The 27,749-nt window shown below is 43.6% G+C and overlaps 1 protein-coding gene across 1 annotated transcript in view; it reads right to left on the bottom strand.

The window, feature by feature from the left end:
* PDE6C (phosphodiesterase 6C) overlaps positions 1–27,404 on the bottom strand; it is a 45,189-nt gene extending 17,785 nt beyond the window's left edge. Inside the window, exons 1-11 of the mRNA XM_087701896.1 lie at positions 26,735–27,404; positions 15,429–15,581; positions 13,088–13,177; positions 11,837–11,977; positions 10,830–10,904; positions 10,671–10,735; positions 10,263–10,329; positions 8,184–8,231; positions 6,648–6,797; positions 4,663–4,806; positions 4,500–4,568 (exon numbers count right to left, since the gene is read on the bottom strand). Of these exons, the coding sequence (XP_087558022.1) occupies positions 4,500–4,568; positions 4,663–4,806; positions 6,648–6,797; positions 8,184–8,231; positions 10,263–10,329; positions 10,671–10,735; positions 10,830–10,904; positions 11,837–11,977; positions 13,088–13,177; positions 15,429–15,581; positions 26,735–27,214 (1,482 nt within the window). The 5' untranslated portion in view covers positions 27,215–27,404. The remainder of the gene's footprint in view (positions 1–4,499; positions 4,569–4,662; positions 4,807–6,647; positions 6,798–8,183; positions 8,232–10,262; positions 10,330–10,670; positions 10,736–10,829; positions 10,905–11,836; positions 11,978–13,087; positions 13,178–15,428; positions 15,582–26,734) is intronic.
* Positions 27,405–27,749: the final 345 nt, after the last annotated feature.

The following is a 27,749-nucleotide window of genomic DNA, read 5'->3' as shown; positions in this document are numbered from 1 at the left end:
CTTGGAATGATCACCTATGCAGAATTCTCAGGTTTCGAGAGGCGTGTCTGGGAAAAAAAACTAAGCTATTTGGTAATTATGAATTATTTTTTGCCAGGAAAATATTTTATGGCAGCGAAATTTATGGCTACCTGGTAGTTTCTGTGCGATAAAGAAAAGATCGTCTGAAATATCCGGATCATTTGCTTTAAGATGAAGCTATATTTTACCGTGGCACGACAAAACCGCGCTCCACTAAAGCGCGCCCGATTAAACCACGTCGCTGACGTCATCAGCAGGGCGACAACAACGACCGCGGAGAAAAAAGGGCGCTTTAAATAGCGCTTTGAAAGCAAGCCGATTCAAGTTAAGGTAAGGGTTAGGTTTAGGGTTAGGTTTAGGGTTAGGTTAAGGGTTAGGTTAAGGGTTAGGGTTAGGGTTAGGGTTAGGGTTAGGGTTAGGTTAAGGGTTAGGGTTAGGGTTAGGGTTAGGTTTAGGGTTAGGTTTAGGGTTAGGTTAAGGGTTAGGTTTAGGGTTAGGTTTAGGATTAGGTTTAGGGTTACGTTAAGGGTTAGGTTAAGGGTTAGGTTAAGGGTTAGGTTTAGGATTAGGTTTAGGTTAAGGGTTAGGTTTAGGGTTAGGTTTAGGGTTAGGTTAAGGGTTAGGTTTAGGGTTAGGTTAAGGGTTAGGTTTAGGGTTAGGTTAAGGGTTAGGTTTAGGGTTAGGTTTAGGATTAGATTTGGGGGGGTTAGGTTTAGGGGTTAATTTTAGCTTTAGCGTTCACAGCGTGCTTTTTTCGTCGCGCTGTGATGACATCAGCTACGCGGTTTCGTCGAGTGCGCTTTAGTCGAACGCGGTTTTGTGGTGGAACCATATTTTACAACCAATTAGCTAAATCAGTGCCCCTTTGGACAAAATCTGGCTCATCAAATATATGTGCGTGCACCTAACATTGAGCCTTAAGCCCTAAAGTCTGCAATTTCGGGGGAAAAGGAGCAGAATGGAAAATTATGAGTAGCCTCCTAAGGAAATGATTCTGTATCATTGTAAAGGGCTCCCTAATCCGGTTTCTTATTACAACGAGCAGCCTGATGCTTTAAGAAGGCTGACAAGCATGGGATTAATAGCACATTCCAGGTCATGCTCTCTAGCTGTCAAATGTGGCTAATTGGGAATTACAGACTAACAAGAGTTGGAAGGGACCTTGAAGGTCTTCTAATCCAATCCCTCTTCAAGTAGGAGATCCTTATACCATTCCGGACAAACAGCTGCCTAGTCTCTTCTTGAAACCCTCCAGCGATGGGAGCACCCACAATTTCTTCTCTTCTTTTTTAATTAAAAAGTTTTTTTATTATGTTTGAATGTTTGAATGTTTATTTCATTTGTATGCTGCCCTTTCCCCCCGAAGGGGGACTCAGGGCGGCTCACAACTCAAACCAGGGAAGGGGGATACAGACAAATTAACAACAACACAAAACAATACATAATTTAAAAAATACGCACAATCATACCATTTGAGACGGGGGCAACGGTTCTTTAGCCCCAGGCCTGTCGGAACAGCCAGGTTTTAAGGGCTTTGCGGAAGGCCTGGAGGGTGGTGAGGGTGCGAATCTCCACGGGGAGTTCGTTCCAGAGGGTCGGAGCAGCCACAGAGAAGGCTCTCCTCCGGGTAGTCGCCAGTCGACACTGGCCGGCGGATGGGATTCGGAGGAGGCCGACCCTGTGTGATCTAATGGGTCTAGTGGAGGTAATTGGCAGCAGGCGGTCTCTCAAGTACCCAGGTCCAATACCATGAAGGGCTTTATAAGTGACGACTAGCGCCTTGAAGTGTATCCGGAGACCAATAGGCAGCCAGTGCAGCTCGCGGAGGATAGGTGTTACGTGGGTGAACCGAGGTGCACCCACGATCGCTCGCGTGGCTGCATTCTGGACAAGCTGAAGTCGCCGAATACTCTTCAAGGGCTGCCCCATGTAGAGCACGTTGCAGTAGTCATTTATTAAACATAAATTAAAACATCGGACACAGTATAAACCATCCTGGCAGGTTCTATGCCATACATGCTAAGATATCCCGTTGTACATTGTACAACTATCATGTTTTTTTTAACATTTGATCCGTAACGTATTTACAAAAAGGGAAAAAAGTAACGGCTATTTCCAGCCGTGATGGTTTGTGTTTATCTTGTACATTCTTGCATTTATCATTTCATACATAATTCAAGTCTCCATTCTATGAATCTTGGTGTAGGCCTATTTTGGGCTTTTCCCTTTTATATTCCAACTATTGATAAAAATTTATCCCAGATCTTATAATACTCTGATTCATTTTTGTTCTTCAATTCCCAACTTCTGAAGGCAAACAATTTCACTAATTAATCGTTCTCCTGTTAGGAAATTTCTCCTTAATTTTTATTTCGGCCTCTCTTTGATAACCTTCATTCATTATTTCTTGTCATACCCGCAGGTGGTTTTTGGAAACAGGTTGATACCCTCCTCAAATATTGGAAGACTGCTATCATGTCACCCTAGTCCCTCTCTTTGTTAAACCAGGTGGCGCAGTGGGTAGAGTGCAGTACTGCAGGCCACTTCAGCTGACTGTTATCTGCAGTTCAGCGGTTCAAATCTCACCGGCTCAAAGGTTGACTCAGCCTTCCATCCTTCTGAGGTGGGTGAAATGAGGACCCAGACTGTGGGGGCGACATGCTGACTCTGTAAACCACTTAGAGAGGGCTGAAAGCCCTATGAAGCGGTATATAAGTCTAACTGCTATTGCTATTGCTAAGCGGCTCAGGGTTGACTCAGCCTTCCATCCTTCGATAAAACGAGGAACCAGATTATTGAGGGCAATATGCTGACTCTGTAAAGAGCTTAGAGAGGGCTGTAAAAACCCTACGAGGTGGTAAAAAGTCTAACTTCTCTTGCTCTTGCTAGATTAGAATATTGTTTTGAATATCGCGCAATCATGAAAGAGGCAGAGAGAAACAAACAACCACATTTCATAAAGCCTACTTTGCAACGGAAGAAAATAGTAACCGTTTATAGCAATAGAACAATCCCTAGGTAGCTATTACAGGCAATTGATAACATTAGGAAGAGAACATGTTTCTTACTTATGGTTTATGGTACATTTGTGAATTACATATAGTTTATAGCCCAAAGGGGAGGAAACGGACTGAAATGTGATACGAGGCAGAGGAGAAACAGGATAAAATGGAACATTATATAGCAACAGAGGGAGCCCACTAGTGAAATGAGAGTTCTGTATACAGATATTCCTCAACGTGAAACTATAATAGAGCCTGGAATTTCTGCCATATGCCAAGACAGTTGTAAGTCAAGATACCCAGGTGACCAACTGCATGGTACAACATTTTTTTGTGGTGATTGTTAAGGAAACATGGCTGCTGTTTAATGAATGAGGTAGCCATTAATAGCAGTAGACTTATATACCGCTTCATAGGGCTTTCAGCCCTCTCTAAGCGGTTTACAGAGAGTCAGCATATTGCCCCCAACAATCTGGGTCCTCATTTTACCCACCTCGGAAGGATGGAAGGCTGAGTCAACCCTGAGCCGGTGAGATTTGAACCGCTGAACTGCTGATCTAGCAGTAGCCTGCAGTGCTGCATTTAACCTCTGCGCCAAGCGATTGTGGTGATTGCTAAGCAAAATCATTATTCATAATCCATAGAGCCGAGGTGGCGCAGTGGTTAGGGTGCAGTACTGCAGGCCACTTCAGCTGACTGCTAGTTCTGCAGCCCGGCGGTTCAAATCTCACCAGCTCAAGGTTGACTCAGCCTTCCATCCTTCCGAGGTGGGTAAAATGAGGACCCAGACTGCTGGGGGCGATACGCCGACTCTGTAAACCGCTTAGAGAGGGCTGAAAGCCCTATGAAGCGGTATATAAGTCTAACTGCTATTGCTAACTGCTATAATGAGATGTTTTGGGCCAGAAACCAGAAATAAATATCAGTTTCTTACAGAAAACATCAAAAATCACAGTCATGTGCCTACATGACACTGTAAAGGACCATAAGAGTATCTCCAAAATGTAACTATATGAACATGGGGGTAGGGGAATGAAGTTGTTTTAACGCAAACCAAAGATGCCTTTTAAAAAACAAGTTTACATCCTATTCTTATGCATGCCAGTGCTGTGTGTGGGGTAATTTAAGGTGGTTCTGACAAGTGTCGTCGGCATCTTCATATCCGGTCACATAGGCGGCAAGCCACTCCCATCCAGTCACATGGGTGGCAAGCCACTCCCACAAAGGAGGCCACACCCACAGAACAATTTTTGAAACCCACCACTGTATCTGTTACATCCTAATTCATAGTTATTGGTGTATAAAATTCTCTTTCAGACAAATAGGTATCCCTCAAGTAGAACCAGCCAGCACAAGTTAACAAATAAAATTTTTAAAAAAACCCAGCTGGTAAATAAATAAATCAGCAAGGATATTTCCACAGTATTGATTGTATAGGCTTAAAGTTGACATTTAAGAAAACATTTGATTGCTTACCAGAATTTTAACAAGATCTTTCTGATCGCAGTCTTCAAAATTTTCTTGATTCAATTTTTCTTGGTATTTCTTAAAGTAAGGAGAAAATGAAATAAATAATTAAGTTTGGTTCATCCGACAATAAGATTCATGCTTCCACCCAGGATGTGCAAGGAATACTCACCAGTATACTTTTAATCTCTGAAGGTGTCGCTTTTGTCTGATACATAAGCATTTCCTGAGCAATATCTTTCCGATTTTCCATCTTATTCAATTTCTCATATGTGTCAGGATTTAAAACAGACCATCCGAGGAACTGTGTAAGCATCTGAATTGACAAAGAAGTAGAACTGTTTACGGTTTTCCGTGTGACGCGTCCAATATATTTCAAATTTTGGAAAGGCACATATCCAATAATACTTTTTAAGCTTTTCTTTAGGATTTCTTAAAAACACATCCAAAGATGTTAGCAATAGCAATAGCAATAGCAGTTAGACTTATATACCGCTTCATAGGGCTTTCAGCCCTCTCTAAGCGGTTTACAGAGTCAGCATATCGCCCCCAACAACAATCCGGGTCCTCATTTCACCCACCTCGGAAGGATGGAAGGCTGAGTCAACCTTTGAGCAGGTGAGATTAGAACCGCCGAACTGCAGAACTGCAGTCAGCTGAAGTAGCCTGCAGTGCTGCATTTAACCACTGCGCCACCTCGGCTCTAAATGATATAGTTGCTAATTTTTTAGCAATGCCCCCATGTTAAATGTTAAATGATATAGTTGCTAATTTTTTAGCAATGCCCCCATGTTAAATGTTAAACGATATAATTGCTAATTTTTTATCAATGCCCCCATGTTAAATGTTAAATGATATGTTAACTTTCACGCTGCCTTTACCTTCACCAATATACTCTTCTAACAGCTACTACATTCCACCACCTTCCTTATCAATGTTTATAACAACGAGTTGTACCTCAGGACATAGTCAAGATATTAATTCCTTTCTTGCAAGGTAAATCACAGCTTGTAAATTCTTTTTTTTATATATATATAAATTTTTATTTTAAACACATAAGCACATCGACAAAAGCAAACACATGACTTAAACACAACATAGGAACAATAAGTTCCATCATATATCATACCGCAGTTCCGAATCGGTTTCTTTGCAGTTAGTGTTTTCCCTTCTATACATTTCTATCTTGCGTTCATAATCTCCTTATTCATTATCCATTTTTATGTACAATTCTTTATTTATTTATACTTAGCTACTGATGACCAAGTATTATTTACCTATATTGTGCTTTATATTTTTACTGTCATTTATTCTCTTACATACAGTTATAGATATACATTCACATGGTTATTCTTTTTCTTTGCCATTCTTATATTATTATTATTATTCCATTTAAAAGGTTATAAGGTATAGTTTGGAGTGCTTTGTTTACCATCCTTCGCACCTGCTATGACACCACCTTATTTTCTCTTTCTTTTCTCCCTCCCTTCCTTCTCTACTTCCTTCCCCTTCTTCCTTCCCTTACCTCTCCCCTACTCCTACCCTCTTTCTTCCCCTTCCTACCCTCTCTCCTTCTCTTTCTCTCTCTTCCTCCCTCCTCTCCTTCTCTTTCTCTCCCTTCCACCCACCTCTCCTTACCTCTTTCTTCTTCCCCTACCTCTCCTCCACATTTCTTCTTCCTCTCCTACTATCTCTCCTTCTCTTTCTCTCTCTTCCACCCTCCACTCCTTTCCATTCCTTCGTCCCTCCATTCTCTACTTCCTTCCTCCCCTCCTTTCCTTCCTTCCTTCCTTCTTCCCTTCCTTTCCTTTTCTATTGTTATAGGTGTCTCTTTCAAATCCCAGTTTATGTCCAGTATTTTGAAGCATACCATCCCTAGCGCCTGTTATGACACCACCTTATTTTCTCTTTCTCTTCTTTTCTCTCTCCCTTCCTTCTCTACTTCCTTCCTTCCTCCTCTCCTTCCCCTTCTTTCTTCCCTTACCTCTCCCCTACTCTGACCCTCTCTTTAAATTCGATTTAAAGGACTGCAGCAGAGATGATCAGATAGAAACATTAGCAAGGGTACATACTTATTATTACATACTTATTATTTACTATTTCTTCCTCCAATGCCTTGCTATGAGCTGATAAAAGCCAACCAATTTTTGAACTTACTTCAGTTATTTGTTCATCATATTCATCAAAGGGTTTGCCATCTTTCCTGTTGTAAAAGGTAGCTACGCCTACAATCTCTTCTTTTTTGTTTACGATAGGTAAAGATAAGACATTTTTGACGGTCCAGCCTGAGTCATCCAAAGGTTCTTTCTAAACAAAAGGAAAAAGAAAAGAAAGGCTATAAAAGTAATTTATGGAAACCAGAATAGTTATATATGATCAGTGGTGGGTTTCAAAAAAAATTTGAACCTACTCTGTGGGTGTGGCCTCCTTTGTGGGAGTGGCTTGCCAGCCATGTGACCTGGTGGGAGTGGCTTGCCAGCCATGTGACCTGGTGGGAGTGGCTTGCCGGCCATGTGTTTTCTTTCTTTCTTTCTTTCTTTCTTTCTTTCTTTCTTTCTTTCTTTCTTTCTTTCTTTCTTTCTTTCTTTCTTTCTCTCTCTCTCTCTCTCTCTCTCTCCTTCCTTTTGTCTCTGTCCTTTTTTCCTTTTTTTCTTTCATCTATCTCTCACTTTTTCTTTCTTTTTTCTTTATTATTTCTTTATTTCTTTCTCTTTCTCTCTCTCTCTCCCCTTCCTTTTGTCTCTCTGTCCCTTTTTCCTTTTTTTCTTTCATCTCTCTCTCACTTTTTCTTTCTTTTTTCTTTTTTCTTTTTTTCTTTTTTTCTTTCTTTCTTTCTTTTTTTTCTTTCTTTCTTTCTTTCTTTCTTTCTTTCTTTCTCTCTCTCTCTCTCTTTCCTTCCTTTTGTCTCTCTGTCCCTTTTCCCTTTTTTCTTTCATCTCTCACTTTTTCTTTCTTTTTTCTTTTTTTCTTTCTCTCTCTCTCCTTCCTTTTGTCTCTGTCCCTTTTTCCTTTTTTTCTTTCATCTCTCTCTCACTTTTTCTTTCTTTTTTTCTTTTTTTCTTTCTCTCTCTCTCTCCTTCCTTTTGTCTCTGTCCCTTTTTCCTTTTTTTCTTTCATCTCTCACTTTTTCTTTCTTTTTTTCTTTTTTTCTTTCTCTCTCTTTCCTTCCTTTTGTCTCTGTCCCTTTTTCCTTTTTTTCTTTCATCTCTCTCACTTTTTCTTTCTTTTTTCTTCTTTCTTTCTTTCTTTCTTTCTCTTTCTCTCTCTCTCTCTCTCTCTCTTTCCTTCCTTTTGTCTCTCTGTCCCTTTTTCCTTTTTTTCTTTCATCTCTCTCTCACTTTTTCTTTCTTTTTTTCTTTTTTTCTTTCTTCCTTCCTTTCTCTTTCTCTCCCTGTGTGAGTCTGTCTGTCTCTGTGTGTGTGTGTGTGTGTCAGTGGTGGGTTTCCCAAAAATTTTGGAGCCTCTTCTGTAGGTGTGGCCTGCTTTCCGGGTCCACTGGTGGAACCTCTTCTAACCGGTTCGGTAGATTTGACGAACTGGTTCTACCGAATAGGTGCGAACTGGTAGGAACCCACCTCTCTATATGATGCAGGTGCATAGGATGAAGGCAGAGGGTCAAGCTATATAAAATAAGAATTAATGCTTTTATTTATTTGCTTGCTTAGTAAAATGACCCAGTAAAATTGGCGTTACCTGAAAAGCGAAGTAATCATCTGCTGCTGGATTCATCATATTGCAAATCTAGGGGAGAAAACATAATAATAAAGATTGGTTCCTACGTATAAATATTGGCATCCATTGGCACTAATCAAGTACAAGTTAGTCCTGTTGTTACCTTTCAATAAGGCATTGGACAGGTAGTCCTTGAACTTACACCAATTCATTTAGTGGACCATTTGAAGTTACAACAGCATTGAAAAAAGTGACTTATAAACTATTTTGCATTCTTAAGACCATTGCCACATTCCCATGATCACATGATCAAACTTCAGATCCTTGACAACTGATATTTATGACCATTGCAGCATCCCGGGGTCATGTGATCACCTTTTGCAGGTAAGAGCCGAGGTGGCGCAGTGGTTAGGGTGCAGCACTGCAGGCCACTTCAGCTGACTGCTAGTTCAGCAGTTCAGCGGTTCAAATCTCCCCGGCTCAGGGTTGACTCAGCCTTCCATCCTTCCGAGGTGGGTGAAATGAGGACCCGGATTGTTGTTGGGGGCAATATGCTGACTCTGTAAACCGCTTAGAGAGGGCTGAAAGCCCTATGAAGCGGTATATAAGTCTAACTGCTATTGCTATTGCTATTGCAGCCTTTTGACAAGCCGAGTCAGATAGGCGAGCCAGATTCACTTAACAAACGTGTGACTCACTTAACAACTGCAGAAATAACCAATGGCGGTGAGAACGGTCATAAAATGGGGGGAAAAAACCTCCCTTAACAAACGTCTGTCTTAGGAACAGAAATTTGGGGTTCGATTGTAGTTGTAGGTCCCACGAATAATAGCAATAGTTAGACTTATATACCGCTTCATAGGGCTTTCAGCCTTCTCTAAGCGGTTTACAGAGTCAGCATATTGCCCCCAACAATCCGGGTCCTCATTTTACCCACCTCGGAAGGATGGAAGGCTGAGTCAACCTTGAGCCTAGTGGGATTTGAACAGCTGAACTGCAGTCAGCTGAAGTAGCCTGCAGTGCTGCATTTAACCACTGCGCCACCTATAGTAGGACTCAGCTTTCGAGTTTCGAGTTTCATTTTATTTATATGCCGCCCTATTCCCAGCGGGACTCAGGGCAGCGCACAAACCCAAGGAGGGGAAGGAAAACACAGAAACTACACAAAACGTACAGAGCATATAAAACAACCAACAGCCACACGATTCGAGAGGGGAAGGGAACTCATCGACCCCAGGCCTGCCGACACAGCCAGGTTTTAATGGCTTTCCGGAAGGCCTGGAGAGAGGTGAGGGTCCGAATCTCTGTGGGGAGCTCATTCCAAAGGGCCGGAGCCGCCACAGAGAAGGCCCTCCCCCGGGTAGTGGCCAGATGACATTGGCTAGTAGACGGAACCCGGAGGAGGCCTAATCTATGTGATCGAATGGGTCTTTGGGAGGTAATTGGCAGCAGGCGGTCTCTCAAGCTTTAGGCATAATCCACAGTTTTTCATGAACAGAGCTGAGGGAAGTCCTGATCGAGACGCTTGAGCTACTGTCATTCAGTGTGGAGAACGTTAAATAGACAAAATAGTATATTTTTGTGCCACAGAACACAATTAATTTGATCACAGCCAAACAGCCTAAGTACACATGAAATAAAAGGGAGTCGCATATAATTGCACCGCAATGTTATTCCTTCCTGTGTACAAGATTGTGAAATTAAAATGATTAGTTCAAATGGGAACATGCAGATTTCGGTTCCACCACAAATGCGCGAACGACAAAAGCGCGCCTGACTAAACCGCGGTGACAAAACCGCGCCGACAAAACCGCGCTGACGAATGAGCGCTGAAGCGCGCCGACAACAGCGCGCTGTAACCCTAACCCTAAACCTAACCCTAAACTTAACCCTAAACCTTACCTTAACTTAAATCGCGCTTCTCTCAGCACGCTTTTGTCGGCGCGCTGTTGTCGGCACGCTTTTGACATCGCGGTTTTAGCGCCGCGGTTTTGTCGGCGCGCTTTTGACGTTTGCGCATTTGTCGGGTCACGGCAGATTTCCACACAAAACACACACAGCCCGAGAAAGAATTGTAGGGAAGTAATATTGGCAACTTACCATTCCATTCACAGCAACGTAAGTTGGCAAGCCGGTGACAAGACACCAGTGATCAGCGGGAGGTGACCTTAAGACAGAGAACGAGATAAAAAAACCCATCATTTCATATTAGAGCCGAGGTGGTGCAGTGGTTAAATGCAGCACTGCAGGCTACTTCAGCTGACTGTAGTTCTGCTGTTCGGCGGTTCAAATCTCACCGGCTCAGGGTTGACTCAGCCTTCCATCCTTCCGAGGTGGGTGAAATGAGGACCCAGACTGTGGGAGCGATATGCTGACTCTGTAAACCGCTTAGAGAGGGCTGAAAGCCCTATGAAGCGGTATATAAGTCTAACTGCTATTGCTAACTGCTATTATGCCATGAACTCCTACAGCTATTTACTACTTGAGCGCCTAATAAGAGGCACTTACGGAATGACTTGGATTTGTTCTTCTCCGTGTAGAATATAATCAATAATCTTGTAGAAGTTAACTTCCTAAAGACAGGGGAGAAAAGGAACACACAAGACTCTTAGGACGGATCAGCATCCCACAAATTGTAATTTGGACAGATGAAATATCTCCACTCACCCGACCATCAGGCGTCTTTGGTCCTTTGTAAGGCTCTACTTCTCCCAATTTAATTGGCCATTCATCGTAAAATTCCTAGAAGCAATTACATATTATTGGAGCGGCTCCTGAATAAAAGAAGACTCTAAAAACCTAGCGTCCTCCATAGACAGTATTTTGGACTTCAATTCTCATCCTTGGCCATTAGATAAGAGAAAAATCTGTTTCCGATTGGTTGCCTAATCCCTAGTATAACTCAACCAAGTATATTGTAAGCTAAGTACACCGCAGCATCCACAGGGAAGGATAAGAGAGATGCACTGGGTGCAGAGGTGGGTTCCTACCAGTTCGCACCTCTTCGGTAGAACCGGTTCGTCAAATCTACCGAACCGGTTAGAAGAGGTTCCACCAGTGGACCCGGAAAGCAGGCCACACCTACAGAAGAGGTTCCAAAATGTTTTGAAACCCACCACTGGTCCTTGGATATGATTATTCTACACTATCATGCTCCTATTTATAAAACTCAGTGCCTCTGTGAAAGGCAAGGATGACTACTGCGTTTGTGACGCAATCAGAACATTGCGTGTGTTGAAGTTGTTTTCACGCAAACCAAAGATGCCTTTTAAAAACCAAGTTTACATCCTATTCTTATGCATGCCCAGTGCTGTGTGTGGGGTAATTTAAGGTGGTTCTGACAAGTGTCGTCGGCATCTTCATATCCGGTCACATGGGCGGCAAGCCACTCCCACCCGGTCACATGGGCGGCAAGCCACTAGGCCAAAAATGCTGTATTCAGTGTATAAGACGCACCCTGATTTTCACCCTCTTTTTTGAGGGAAAAAGGTACATCTTATACTCTGAGAAATACGGTATATTGATTGCAATAGAATTCATGTTCAAAGATCATGCTTCTCACTGTTCGGGTTTATGGCTTGATTATGATTTCTGCATGGCAAGAGGCTTTCCTTGGAAGCAAGGAAGGATAAGCAGTTAAATTGTTTCCTAGCGGTAAATAAAATTGTACTGACCTTCTCTTTGGTCATATCTAGCAGACCAATGGAATATCTTTCGCAGTTTAAATGTTGTCGAACAGTGTACATGGCTTTGTGAAACTGTCGTTCGATATCTGTAAGTTCTTCAAATACTTTGTTGGCTGACCATAAAAGTATCTATTGAAGAGAAGGCAGGGTGAGATTGGGGGAAAGCATTTTAATACGTGGCTGATGAGAGATAAGAAAAAAACATGATGATGCCTGTTCAAACATTTACGACATTTGTGATATTATCTGGTGAAGCCTATGACATAATAGGTTGTTTGGAACTAACATAGGTGTTCTGTCTCCCCCCTTCACGGCTCTTAACAAACGCAGGCAGGCAACTTAAAAGGAAGTCTTTCTTTATCAGTTCTCAGTTCAAACCGGCTTCGAGCCCCCAAAATAACATAAATACAAGCCTCCGACGAGAATGCAAAACAAAAACTCTTACAAGCACTTCTTCCACAGTCTCCATGGATCAGGTTTACATGAAACACCAAAGCACTTATCCAAGTGTAACAAGCATAAATCACAATTAATAATCAAGCAATGTCGTACCAAACAAGGAACACACGAAGGAACGTTGACTCCTGCGACTAGGGCGTGGCAGCACCCGTCCTTTTATCTCCAAACTTCCTCCCACAAGCCCCAGCTGCATACTGAATCTTGTATCCCGAAAAAACTCTCAGCAGAACTGCTGAGTCACAACACATAGGTACAAATATAGGCAATGGCAGCCTCCTGTAACATACCTCCCAGCGCCCAATAAGATCGCACAGGGTGGGCCTCCTCCGGGTACCATCGACTGCACAATGTCGTCTGGTGGCTCCTCGGAAGAGGGCCTTCTCTGTAGCTGCCCCAGCCCTCTGGAACGAACCGCCCCCTGAAATCTGGACCCTCCCCACTCTCTTGGCCTTCCGAAAGTCTGTTAAGACCTGGCTGTTCCGGCAGGCCTGGGGCTGTTGATCTTGATTGACCTTCAGCCCCGTTAAGATCGAGTGCATGTTGTGTCCTGCTTTAATTTGTTCTGTCTTATATTTTAAATTTTGAATATCTTCTTTTTTAAACTGTCTTTTGTGTAAGCCGCCCGGAGTCCTCCGGGATTTGGGCGGCATACAAATCTATTAAAATTGACAAATTGACAAAATTTACAGGTCCTCTTGACAAGAAAAAAAGATAACACCAAACTATCCATACAAAATAATCGCATTTCATTGACTATTAAAATAGATAGCAATCATTTACCTGGCTCTTTCTAAGTTCGATGTTATACAGGTACGTAATATGGCAATGTTTCACAGCAAGTGAAAGAAACTGAATGTATTTATTAAAGATCTGCAAAAAAAAATAAAAGAGAACAAATTATTACAACAAGTTATTGGACGCTATTGGCATTTTCTCCACCTTGGTAACTTTGAAATATGTGAACTTCAATTCCCAGAATTCCCTAGTCAACCTGGCTGGGAGTCCATACATTTTTAAGTTGTCAAAGCTGAGACTAAAATTTAAGCAATTACAATTCCATGAGAACGAGATAGGTGACAAATAAACTGTGTGTGAGGTCATTTAAGGTGGTTCTGACAAGTGTCGTCGGCATCTTCATATCCGGTCACATGGGCGGGAAGCCACTCCCATCCGGTCACATGGGGTGGCAAGCCACTCCCACAAAGGAGGCCACACCCACAGAGTAGGTTCGAACAATTTTTGAAACCCACCACTGATGTAGAAAGAAACATTTCTATCTTGAAAAGTGTTGAACATTGGCTGGCTGATGTCATAAATCATCACTTGCCACCAATATTGGTGTCCATAGTGAAATCAAAGTTAAAGATGGCAGCCATGATAGCTGGATTAAAGCCCCTTTCTTGTTTATCTGCATCACATGCCCAACATATTTAAAAAGGCAGGACTTGAATAACACAGTTAAAGACTTCCTCTTAACATTTGGATCAAGGGTGGGTTCCAGATTCTTTTACTGCTAGTTTGCTCAGGGATGCGCTTCGGGCGTGTGCATGCTTCGCACAGTAGTTTAAAAATTGCTTCTGGTCATGCGCAGAAGCAAAAAACAAGATGGCGGAGCCTATGGCGCTGCTAATAGATCCAGTTTGAATGCGTGGCCGGCCAAGTTACTACCTATTATGTCAGACTGGTCCGAACCGGTAGAAACCCACCTCTGGATTGGATATTCCACTGTTCCCTTTGCAGTCACTTGCGTTAGGCACGTGGCATCTACTGTGAATACTTTTAGATGAACTATACCGTGTTTCCCCGAAAATAAGACAGGGTCTTATTTTCTTTTGACCCCCGAAATAAACGCTTGGCCTTATTTTCAGGAAGGTCTTATTATATTTAAGAGCCGAGGTGGCGCAGTGGTTAGGGTGCAGTACTGCAGGCCACTTCAGCTGACTGTTATCTGCAGTTTGGCGGTTCAAATCTCACCGGCTCAGGGTTGACTCAGCCTTCCATCCTTCCGAGGTGGGTGAAATGAGGACCCGGATTGTTGGGGGCGATATGCTGACTCTATAAACCGCTTAGAGAGAGCTGAAAGCCCTATGAAGCGGTATATAAGTCTAACTGCTATTGCTATTGCTATTGCTATTGCTATTGCTATTGCTATTGCTATCTATCTATCTATCTATCTATCTATCTATCTATCTATCTATCTATCTATCTATCTATCTATCTAAAGCTGAGGTGGTGTAGTGGTTAGGGTGCAGTACTGCAGGCCACTTCAGCTGACTGTTATTTGCAGTTCAGCGGTTCAAATCTCACCGGCTGAGGGTTGACTCAGCCTTCCATCCTTCCAAGGTGGGTGAAATGAGGACCCAGACTGTGGGGGCGATATGCTAACTCTATAAACCACTTAGAGAGAGATGAAAGCCCTATGAAGCGGTATATAAGTCTAACTGCTATTGCTATTGCTATTGCTATTGCTATTGCTATCTATCTATCTATCTATCTATCTATCTATCTATCTATCTATCTATCTATCTATCTATCTATCATCTATCTAAAGCTGAGGTGGTGCAGTGGTTAGGGTGCAGTACTGCAGGCCACTTCAGCTGACTGTTATCTGCAGTTCAGCGGTTCTAATCTCACCGGCTCAGGGTTGACTCAGCCTTCCATCCTTCCGAGGTGGGTGAAATGAGGACCCGGATTGTTGTTGGGGGCGATATGCTGACTCTGTAAACCGCTTAGAGAGGGCTGAAAGCCCTATGAAGCGGTATATAAGTCTAACTGCTATTGCTATTGCTATATTTGAGGTGCAGGAGGCAACGAGTTTAGTCATCTCATGGCTGCTGCTACATTGCAATATTTTCGGGGAAAGTCTTATTTTGGGGGAGGGCTTATTTTAGCGCATGTGCCCAAAACCCTGATTGGGCTCATTATCTGGGGAGGTCTTATTTTCAGGGAAACAGGGTAGTACCACTTTCTGCTTAGGGGTTCTCCTCTGATGTGCATAAGAAATCCATGGAGCGAGCCCATGTTAGGCTTCAACAACCCTAAAATGTAAGATGATCTCAAGCTGCTCACCGAAAGATTAAGCAAAACCGTGTATTTTCTGGAGAAAGCAACCCGTACTTACATCTTCGTCCTCTTTAGTGAACTCAGAGGCATTTTGTTTATTAAGTGCCATGAAAACGGCGAGAACTTCCTTGTTTTGCACAATGGGAATGGTGAGCATATTGTTGGTCGTATAACCAGTTTGCTTATCCACAAAGTCGGAGAAGTGGTTATTCTGAAACAAACAGGAACAGTTAAATTTATTTTTCACGTGTGAGTGAGGATAACCCTGAGGACATATTTCATCTGCAAAGAACTGAATTGTTACTGCTTGCCTCTAATACCCCTGAGAGATAAGCCTCATTTATCCGTTAACACGGAGAAGTGTAAGGAGAGAATGGCACAGTTATATAATGACATCTGCAAGAGGGATATAGGGAGGTGTTCTGGCCCCCACTTAGCCTGTTCCAAAACTAAAGTCACACAAAGCTGGCCAAAAGAAAGCCTTTATCAGTCTCGGCTCGCGCTGGCTGCGAGCCCAAAAATAAACATAAATAAAGTCTCTGGCAAAAAGGTTACGCAGCAGAATGCAAAAACAAAGAGCTCTTACAGCAACACCAGGTTTACAGAAAGAAAGCAAATCACTTCTCCAAGTGTTTCTTCGAATCAGGGTTACAGAAAGCAAATCACTTCTCCAAGTGTCTCTTCGAATCAGGGTTACAGAAAGCAAATCACTTCTCCAAGTGCCTCTTCGAATCAGGGTTACAGAAAGCAAATCACTTCTCCAAGTGTCTCTTCGAATCAGGGTTACAGAAAGCAAATCACTTATCCAAGTGCCTCTCACAATTAAACCACGACCGATGAACGACGAACCACGAACGAACGAATGAACGTTGACTCCTGCAACCAGGGCGTGGCACCATCAGTCCTTTTATCACCACACTAACGAGCCCCAGCTGCATTGTTATTCCTGCATCCCGACTCAACTCACAGCAAACGTCTGCTGAGTCACAACAGGAGGCAAGTGATGAAACACGCAAATTGTATTGTGAAGTATGTGGATGACACAGCAGTGGTAAGTCTTATCCGAGATGACAATGAAGATACTTATAGGGAAGAGGTGAAAGCTCAGTGCTGAAATAAAAGTAACTTGGTTCTAAATTAATAATAATAATATTAATAATAATTAATAAAACAAAAGAGATGGTTGTAGATTTTAGAAAGAGCTGGCGTACCCCACTCAGTATCAAAGATGTAACTGTAGAGGTGGTCAACAGTATTAAGTATCTTGGGGTGCACATAATTAACAACCTGAACTGGTCTCCAGATGTCATCCTTCTGCATTTCCTGCGTCGGATAAGGAGAGCACATCTTTCTCCTTCTGTCCTGGCAACTTTGTTTTACAGAGGCACAATAGAGAACATTTTGACAAACGGCATCACTGTTTGGTTTGCGGGCAGCAGTGCTTCATATAGAAAGTCCATACAGAGAGAAGTGAGGACAGCCGAGAAGCTCACTCCCCTTTATTCAGGATACTTGCTTATAAGTGCTAGGTGCTTAGAGCTCAAAGCATCATTAGAGACCCCCACACACACTTTATGCTCTATTTCTGTTGCTCCCCTCTGGGAGGAGGTTTCGAAGTATTTCTAGCAGGACTATCAGAGTCTGTAACAGGTTTCTTCCCTATGCCATCTGTCCGGTAAACTCGCAAGATTCGTTTTTCTCAGCATAAACATGTATGCATCCGAACTAGATTGTGTTGTTTCTCTGTGTCATATAATATATGTGTGTATATACATAATTTTGTATTTATTTATTTGTTTATTTATTTAGCTTGTCATGTTCATGTAGAGCCGAGGTGGCGCAGTGGGTAGAGTGCAGTACTGCAGGCCACTTCAGCTGACTGTTATCTGCAGTTCAGCGGTTCTAATCTCACCGGCTCAGGGTTGACTCAGCCTTCCATCCTTCCGAGGTGGGTAAAATGAGGACCTGGATTGTTGTTGGGGGCAATATGCTGACTCTGTAACCGCTTAGAGAGGGCTGAAAGCCCTATGAAGCGGTATATAAGTCTAACTGCTATTGCTATTCCTAGTGTAAAATTGGAGGTGGTGACCTTTAAGAGTTGTATGCAATGAAATTTTAATTTTTAATGTATGCCAATTAATGTACGTTCAAAGTGACAATAAAGTTATTCTATTGTCTTGTCTTCTATTCTTGCAACAAAAGCTCTGTCATGTACATGCCATATTTGCAGGTGGTATCGCAACCCAAGCGTGAAAGGGAGGATCTTCTAATGTGACAGCCTATTTGGTCATTTTTGCAGGGTACCCTAATTAGTTCCAGTCCAGGTTTTCGCCAAATGTCTTCCAAATGATAACTTCACTTTGGATTTGAAAGCAAAGAAATAAATTGAATTACCCAACACCTCCAACAATGTGTCTTTTCCTAAAATCACACTGCAGGTGTGTAAGGCAGTTGCTACATGATCCCTCCAGAGCTGGGATCATGTAGCGGAGGTGGTGCAGTGGTTAGAGTGCAGCACTGCAGGCTACTTCAGTTGACTGCTAGTTCTGCAGTTCGGCTGTTCAAATCTCACCGGCTCAAGGTTGACTCCGCCTTCCATCCTTCCGAGGTGGGTGAAATGAGGACCCAGACTGTGGATATGCTGACTCTGTAAAACCGCTTAGAGAGGGCTGAAAGCCCTATGAAGCGGTATATAAGTCTAACTGCTATTGCTATTGCTATTATTGTTCTTTTCGCCCTTTACAGAGTCATCTGAACCAGATTCATACTACCTAGGATTAGTAAATATCATGCATGTATATTTTTCTTCATTCATGAGTAGCAGGGTTGGGTTCCTGCCAGTTCTAACCTCTTCTGTAGAAGAGGTTCCACAAATCTACCATGCCGTTTAGAACCGGTTCCAGCTCCCTCCCACCGCCCGTCTGCACCATGCTTGCCCTGCCCGCTGCTCACTAATTAGTTGGCTCACCAATCACCCCGCCCACCTCTAAGAGTCCTATCAAAACCTTAAAGTCTTAAAGCTGTCAAGCTTGAACACCCCTGGGGTTTTTCCTAAAGGGTTAGGGTCTTGTAACTTGACTGCTTTAAGACTTGAACACTTCAATGCCAGAGTTCCCGAGCCAACATGACTGGAGGAGGAATTCTGGGAGTTGAAGTCCACAAGTCTTAAAGCTGTCAACTTTGAACACCCCTGGGAGCTTTTTTTCCTAAAGGGTTAGGGGTGCAAGGATCTTGTAACTTGACAGCTTTAAGACTTGCGTGCTTCAAATGCCAGAGTTTCTAGAGCCAACATTTTGGTTGCTAAGCAAGAGCGTTGTTAAGTGAGCTTCACCACATTTTACAAGTTGGCCACGCCCACCCACTCACATGACTACCAAGCCACTCTCACTCGGTCACATGGCTGGCAAGCCGCTCCCATCCAGTCACATGGCCAGCAAGCCACTCCCACAAAGCAGGCCACATCTACAGAAGAGGTTCTAAAAAATTTTGATACCCACTACTGATGAGTAGATATCCTTGTTCACCCAGATTCAATCAATGCAGCTCATTGATTGTTACATCAAATGTAATTAAGTTTTGTTCATCAGCAGAGAAGATACATCAAATCTTGATGGGTCAATAACCCGTTCTTTGTCACTACAATTCATTGACATTTTATATATATTACTGCTTTGTTGATATTAAAATTTTTAGGTACTTTCACTTCGTTGTAATTGTGGAAGTTATCACATGCAATATAATGTTAATGTTTACATTATAATTGTGTATAGGCTGCTACACCCGGGATCTCACTTATAGATGTCAATTGGGGTTGTTTTACAAATGAATGTTAACTCTGTCTTAAATTTTATTTTGTTTATTATCTGCGCTGGTCTTTAGCGACAATAAATTGAAAATTGAAATCGATCCCAAGGAAAGACACAGCTACCAAGAGTTGCAAGTGGGGCCCACCCAAACACTCTGCCCCCCCACCCACCCTCTTCATTACATCAGCCGTTACATTCAGATCAGTGGTGGGTTTCAAAAACTTTTCGAACCTACTCTGTGGGTGTGGCCTCCTTTGTGGGAGTGGCTTGCCGGCCATGTGACCTGGTGGGAGTGGCTTGCCGGCCATGTGTTTTCTCTCTCTCTCTTTCCCTCTCTCTCTCTCTCTCTCTCCCAGGCAGTTCAGTTTTGGTGTGCAACACTCTGAACTCTTGACGCGTCAATAAAGCTGTTTCTCTCGTCCCTTCGTGGTCTCGAGTCCTGGTCTTTCGTAAGTAGATTGCTAAACCAAACCGCAATCTGCTGCTACAAAGCCACTTCAAGATTCCCCCCCCCCCAAGTTCCATGAGACCTCCCCCACTCCGAGGCTGGATAACAAAGCCAGATCTTCTGGGAAATCAGGAATGAGGCTGATCTCCCTTCAGGGTTGAGAAGGTTCCATGAGACAACAGAGAGTCTTCCCCTCCTTGGTCCTTGTCGGAGCTGATGGGACAATACTTTGTCTTGTAATTGGGAAGATATAGTCCTTCAAATAACCTGGCCCCATGCCATGAAGAGCTTGAATTGGACCCAGAAGCAGACTGACAACTAGGTTGACAACTAGAATGTCCAGAATGCAGCCGCGCGAGCGATATTGGGTGTACCGAGATACACCCATATTACACCTATCCTCCGCGAGCTGCACTGGCTGCCAATTGGTCTCCGGACGCAATTCAAGGTGTTGGTCATTACCTTTAAAGCCCTACATGGCTCAGGACCAGGGTATTTGCGAGACCGCCTACTGCCGCATACCTCCCAACGGCCGATAAGATCCCACAGGGTGGGCCTCCTTAGGACGCCGTCAGCCAGACAGTGTCGGCTGGCGGGGCCTTGGAGGAGAGCCTTCTCTGTGGCTGCTCTGACCCTGTGGAATCAGCTGCCCCCAGAGGTCCGGACCTCGCCCACCCTCATGGCCTTCAGAAAAGCTGTTAAAACCTGGCTGTTCCGGCAGGCCTGGGGCTGTTGACCTTATTATGTAGGGTCCAGCCCCAATTTGAATGTATGCGTGTTGGGGAATTTTAATCTTTTTATTTTTATTTTGTTTGTTTTTCTTTTCTTGTTCTGTGTAAGCCGGCCGGAGTCCTCTGGGATTGAGCGGCCTATAAATCTAATAAATTAATTTAAATTAAATTAACTAATGCATCTTGCGGAGCTGAGACATAACATGTGCTGTTTTAGCACAAGTAACTGCCCATCCTACTGTTTTTTGCACCAGCTGAAGCTTCCAGTTAATCTTTAAGGGCAGCCCTGTGCAAAGCGCATTTCTGTAATCCAATCAGGAGGTGACTAGGGCATTAGTAACTGTGAGCAGAGATCCCCGATCCAGGAATGGGTGGAACTGGTACGCAATGCAAAGTTGTGCAAAGGCCTTTCTAAAAGCCAAGACTGCCATCTGCAGTCCTGAATCTAGGAGGCCCGCAGATTGTGCACTGGGTCTGTGATACTTCACCCCACGGTGACAGACAAGGTCACCCAACAGCTTCACATAAATGTTGAATAAGGTTTAAGGTTCATTGGATGTATATGCCGCCCTTCTCCCAAGGACTCAGGGCGGTGTACAACACAAAAGAAAACACATATTACAAAAATTGAAAGGGACATTAAATAAAGTATCCAAAAAAAACCAATTGATATTTACAATAAAATTTTAAAAATTAAATTAAAATTAACAACCAAATTAATCCTGTATTTTATTCTAACCAGGCCAGGCTGGCTTGCTGGAAAAGCCAACTCTTTAGGGTGTGTCGGAAGGACCGGAGATCATGGATTATACAAAGCTTCGGGGGCAGCTCATTCCAGAGGGAAGGTGCTCCCACAGAGAAGGCTCTCCCCTCTGGGGGTCACTAGCCAACACTGTCTGGCCAACGGCACCCTGAGGAGGCCAACTCTGTGGAATCGCACTGGACGATGGGAGGCTACCGGTGGAAGTGGGTGGTCTCGCAGGTACCCTGGGCCTAAGCCATGGAGCGCTTTAAAGATCATAATTAGTACCTTGAATCGCACCCGGAAGACAACCAGCAACCAGTGCAGGCCACCTAAAAAGGGTGTAACATGGGAGCACCTAGGTACCCCCATAATAACCCGCGCAGCCACATTCTGGACCAGCTGAAGCCTCCAGGTGCTCTTCAAGGGCAGCCCCATGTAGAGTGTTGCAGTAGTCCAGGCGAGAAAGGATGAGGGCATGAGTGACTGTGTACAGAGCATCCCGATCCAGAAAGGGGCGCAACTGACATATCAGGCGAACCTGGTAAAAGGCCACCCTGGTCACGACTATCAGGTGTTCTTCTAAACTAAGCTGCATATCCAGGAGGACTCCCAGATTGCGGGCCCTCTCTGAGGGGGGTAAAGTTTCTCCCCCTATCATCAAAGATGGAACAAGATGCACAAATCGGGATGACGGAAACCACAGCCATTCCGTCTTGCAGGGATTGAGCTTGAGCCTGTTCTTCCCCATCCAGATCCGCACAGCCTCCAGGCATCGGGACATCACATTGAGGGCATCATTTGGTTGGTTTGGGGTAGAGATGAAAAGTTGGGTATCATCAGCATATTGATGATTCCGTACCCCAAAACCATGGATGATCTCTCCCAGCGGTTTCATATACATGTTGAACAGGAGGGGTGAGAGAACCGACCCCTGGGGCACCCCATAAGTGACGCACCTGGGGGTCGATCCCTGTCCTCCAGTCAACACGAACTGCGACCGATCCGACAAGTAGGAGGAGAACCACCGCAAAACAGTGCCCCCCACTCCCAAACCCCCAAGTCGTTGCAGTAGGATACCATGGTCGATGGTATCGAAAGCCGCTGAGAGGTCTAATAGGACCAGGACAGAGGAGCAGCGCCTGTCCCAGGCCCACCAGAGATCATCAACCAATGCAACCAATGCCGTCTCCATGCTGTACCCAGGCCTGAAACCCGACTGAAACGGATCCAGGTAGGCAGCTTCATTCCAGGTACTGAGGAATCTGACTTGCTAGCACACTCTCGACAACCTTCGCTACAAAGCGAAGATTGGAGACTGGGCAATAGTTGGCTAAAGAAGCTGGGTCCAGGGAAGGCATCTTAAGGAGGGGCCTCACCACCACCTCCTTCAAGGCGGTGGGAAGAACCCTTCTCTCAATGAAGCGTTGGTAATCGCCTGGAGCCAGCCTCGTGTCACCTCCTGGGAAGAGCCGAGGTGGCGCAGTGGTTAAATGCAGCACTGCAGGCTACTTCAGCTGACTGCAGTTCTGCAGTTCGGCTGTTCAAATCTCACTGGCTCAAGGTTGACTCAGCCTTCCATCCTTCCGAGGTGGGTGAAATGAGGACCCGGATTGTTGTTGGGGGCGATATGCTGACTCTGTAAACCGCTTAGAGAGGGCTGAAACCCCTATGAAGTGGTATATAAGTCTAACTGCTATTGCTATTGCTATTGGGAAGCCGAAACAAACCAAGAGGGACACGGGTCCAGCACACAAGTGGCAGCACAATAATCCTGTCCATGCTCTTGGGGGTCACAGGGTCAAACTCATCCCAGATAGTCTCCACAAGATTCATCCCCGTCGACTCGCCCGAATCTACCCAGTCAGAGTCCAAGCCTGTCCGAATCAGAGTGATTTTATAAGAGCAGGGAATAAGAGCATCATCTCACATATTTGGTTCTCGGACAGGATCTCTCCTCCTTAAATACACCCCAACTGGATCCAACAACAACACAGTGCCACCTACCCACAATCCCCTGAGACAATCGAGAAGGATGCTATGTTATGCGCTCTACAAGGGGCTACCCTTGAAAAGCATTTGGAGACTGCAGCTAGTCGGGAATGCGGCCGCGCGAGCGATATTGGGTGCACCGAGGTACACCCACGTTACACCTGTCCTCCGCGAGCTGCACTGGCTACCAATTGGTCTCCGGAAGCAATTCAAGGTGTTGGTTATTACCTTTAAAGCCCTACATGGCTTAGGGCCAGCGTACCTTCGTGACCGCCTACTGCCACATACCTCCCAGCGGCCGGTGAGATCCCACAGGGTGGGCCTCCTTCAGATGCCGTCAGCCAGACAATGTCAGCTGGTGGCTCCCCAGAGGAGGGCCTTCTCTGTGGCTGCTCCGACCCTTTGGAACAAGCTACCCCCAGAGATCCGGACCATACCCACTCTCATGGCCTTCAGAAAAGCTGTTAAAACCTGGCTATTCTGGCAGGCCTGGGGCTGTTGACCTCACTGTTGAGGTCCAGCACCGATCAGATCGAGTGCATGTGTGGTGATTTTAATTGTGTGGCGCAGTGGTTAGGGTGCAGTACTGCAGGCCACTTCAGCTGACTGTTATCTGCAGTTCAGCGGTTCAAATCTCACCGGCTCAAGGTTGACTCAGCCTTCCATCCTTCCGAGGTGGGTGAAATGAGGACCCAGACTGTGGGGGCGATATGCTGACTCTGTAAACCGCTTAGAGAGGGCTGAAAGCCCTAGGAAGCGGTATATAAGTCTTAACTGCTATTGCTATTGCTATTTGTTATTATTTCTTTTTTTTTTCCTCTTTGCTTTGTAAGCCGCCCGGAGTCCTTCGGGATTGGGCGGCCTATAAATTTTATTAATTAATAAATAAATAAATAAATAAATAAATAAATAAATAAATAAATAATTGCCCAGCATAGTGGAACCCAGTGATGACTTCCTTAGGAGAGGGCAAACCAAATCTACCAAAGGTAAAGGAACAACTGTCATTCAAGTCAGAGTTCACCACTAGTGAGTCCACTCATGTGACAACCCACAGGCTGCTCTAACAAGCCAGGAGGTGCATGAATATACAAAACAGTCCCAAGAACCCTGTCAATTTCCTCAGGCCCAAGACGTTCAAAATAATCACAAATAACAAGGCAAGGCTCCTCTCCAGGCATCTTCTCTGGACCTACCACAAGGCTGGGGTCCACGAAAATTAAGCAACTTTGTCCAATAGACGCTGAACAAATTACCCTGCACATCTCTGCAAGCGTGACCCGACAAAAGCGCGCATAACAAAAGTGCGCCGACAAAACTGCATCACTAAAACCACGACGTCATCAACGCGGCGACAACAGCGCGCCGACAACAGTGCGGCGACAGAAGGGCGATTTAAGGTAAGGATTAGAGTTAGGGTTAGGTTTAGGTTTAGGGTTAGGTTTAGGGTTAGCGTTAGGGTTTTAGGTTTAGCGTTAGGTTTAGGTTTACAGTGCGCTTCTGTCACCGTGCTGTTGTCAGCGCGATTCAGTGCTCATTCCCGGGGTCGCGTGATTTACATTCGGCTGTCTGACAACTGACTCACATTTATGATGGTTGCACCGTCCCTGTGTCACGTGATCATCTTTTGCAACCTTCTGCCAAGCAGAGTCCAGTTTGGGAAACCAGGTTTAAATTAACAACCATGATACTGATTTTACAACTGCAGTTATTCACTTGACAAATGCAGCAAGGAATGTTGTAAAATGGGGCAAAATTCACTTAGCAAACTTTTCACTTAGCAACATAAACTTTGGGCTCATAAGCTGAGGACTACCTGTAGCGTAATCATCGTGGATACAAGAAAAATATGAAAATGCTCTGTGCGTAACCAAAAAAAACACATCTTTCTTTGAAATGTATGCATATGAATTACACAGAGATTCTTTTAAAAAAAGCCTAAAATTCGTTCAACCAAGCAGTTCTTAATAAAATTTATTTCCAATGATGATGCTGATTAAGAGCGTATATTTTCAGAATTATGTGAACGCGAGAGTGTTGACTGACGAATGAAATGGGACATTATTGGCATGAATAGTGGTGGTATCAAAATTATAACAAAATCATAATAGTGAAACAGTTCAGAAGTGCAGGATTATTCCAACAGGGAGGGAATCATATCAGAAGGAAGAGATCAGTAATTGGGTGCTAATATTGAATTTAAAAAATGTCTGAAAAATTACATTCAAAATCTGTATTCAGGGCTGGATATTCAGACAGAGGTGATACTATAATGTTCGTAGCTTACGTTAGTTACTAACTCTTGTTAGAATCAAACAATCCAACTCTTCACACCTACTTCAAGAGCTACACACTTTCTGTAGAAGAATATGCAAGATACAATCAAAATACATATGTCTCCAAAGTGATGTTCTTTAAATTAGAAGATATAGAAACAGAATAGAAAAATCTCCCTGTATCAATGAAAAATTACGTGTAACTGCTTTTTAAGACAAAAAATATATAAAAATAGTAGGCTGCATCAAATTGACAGATTAATTCTATTGAGGATTAGTTTTAGGTATAAAAGGGTCAGATTGATTGTGAGTTTATAAGTGGTATGAAGTGCATCCATAAGAAGGGAAGGGAACGGAAAGGATGAAGAAGGGAAGGAAAAGATGTCAGGATGTAAAATTCTACAATAAATTTCTTCCAAATTTATTGCAGATTTACAGTACAAAAATCAAAACCACTGCCTTCATTTTGGCTGCCTCTCAGGATGATTCCCAGAAAGCAGATCATATTCTAGATCCTTGTTTAATATTTCTTATTTATGTCACTCTGTTTCCCCAAGAGAAAATTCTTAATGAATTATGCTCCGGTTCAGAAATAATATCAGGAAACATAACCACACAGGCAAGAATTAGATTAATTGAGCCCTAAGCCTATTGGGATTCAATCAATCTTTATTATGGTCACAGACTAGAAGTGGTTTCATAGTGGTTTGTTTTAGTCAAATATTCTCTCTGCAGCACAAAAATCAAACCCAGGTGCCACCTGGGAAATATCAAGCGATATTTGATGCATTGCCTGTTGCTATCAACAAGGGAGCTTGGTGGATAATCCTTTCAATTCATAAAGTAGATTACAGGAGCATAAACCAAGGAGATCAAGAACAATCTTACCTCATTGGACTTAGCACATATTAGGTACTTCTAATATTCATGATCTAGGGAATTCCCTCAAACTAACATAGGGCGATCATTTCAAATGATTAAAAAAAAAAATCCAACATCTCTGTGTGTTATTTAATTAAATACTAATTTCAGTCCAGTTTGAAATAAGGAGGAACACTAATTAGGAGTTTAGACCTCAACAATCTCAGATACGGATTTGCTTTAGAAATAACAGTCCTCCTTCTGTCTCTAGTTTAAATAATGCTCTAAAATCATCTCAGCATCTAAGATGCTGAAGAATATGAATTGTTAAATAGTTTCCCATGTGGGGGAAAAAAAATATTTACGTTCTGCCAGCCATTTCAGAGACTGGGCACATTTAAGAAGTCTCCGTAGTTCTATAGCCCCCTATTTTTTTTTTAAAGTCTTTTTACACAAGTCTGGAATATAAAACGACGTTATCAATTCTCCAAACTCAAAAGAAACTCACCTTCTTTACATCTGGAACATTAAATGATTTCTTGGTATGGGCAGTCCAGCCTACTATCCCGATGTCCAGAGGAAAAACGATCTCCTTATCCGGGTGCACCAAATTGTCTTCATAACTGGAAGTAGGGGTGACATCGAAGAGCCTGCTCCCTAACTCTGGGGTCCCATTACGGGAACGGCAGATAAACATGCTACACCTGTCGGCTGCTATTAACTGGGCCAACCTCTGCAGGACTTTATGTGAGATCTTTTCCATGGCAGCTTCATCGTCCTGGATTTCGGAAAGCAACTCCAAAAGTATCTCACATTCCTCTACCTTGGTCATCTCCTGGAAGGAGATGCCTTCCTTCAAATTCTCGGTGTTGACTCTGAAGAGGTTCGTTAATGCTTCCGGGCGAAGTCTTTTATCGTAAAACTCCTTGGCAAATTGCGGGTTGTTGTCCAAATATTTTTCAACATCTTCCTTGTTGATTTCACCCATCCTGCTTGGCTTCTTTTTGGCAGATTGTTGTTGCTTGTTGTGGTTGTTTTACTCTTGCATCCCCACCAAAACCCAGCAAAAGTCTGATTTTGCTTCTAATAGGAAAAAGGGATGTTGTTCATTATATCTCCAGCAACTGCAGACTCCAGATTTGTTCTGAGGGCTTTCCAACCTTCTAAAACCCTTGAAGTATGACAGCAGTCCAGTAGCTTACGCCTTCTTAACCGAAGGATCCAGTGACTGCTAATTAAAGAGATGTCAGGACACTAAATCCTTCAGCACTCTTAATTTGCCTATTCTAAATCAGACATTTAGCGTGATAAACCAATCTCGCTGTTGCTACATCACGCACAGTGTAGAAAACATACCCATAAGGCTGTACGTGTATATTTTCCCTGGCTTTCGCGTGCTCTTTCTTGTCATCAATTTCCCCGCGGAGGATTTGCAAAGGCAATCTTTTCCTTCCTGGAGATCTGCATTCACACGTGTTGACCCTTTTCGGTGTAAATGATTCATCGATCTCGGATAGATAAAG

This window comes from Thamnophis sirtalis, unplaced genomic scaffold (genome assembly GCF_051295495.1).
Source record: "Thamnophis sirtalis isolate CommonGarterSnake01/CBP01778 unplaced genomic scaffold, rThaSir2_p1.2 scaffold_15, whole genome shotgun sequence".
Classification (NCBI taxonomy): Eukaryota; Metazoa; Chordata; class Lepidosauria; order Squamata; family Natricidae; genus Thamnophis; species Thamnophis sirtalis.
This window is presented reverse-complemented; position numbering and strand designations above follow the sequence as displayed.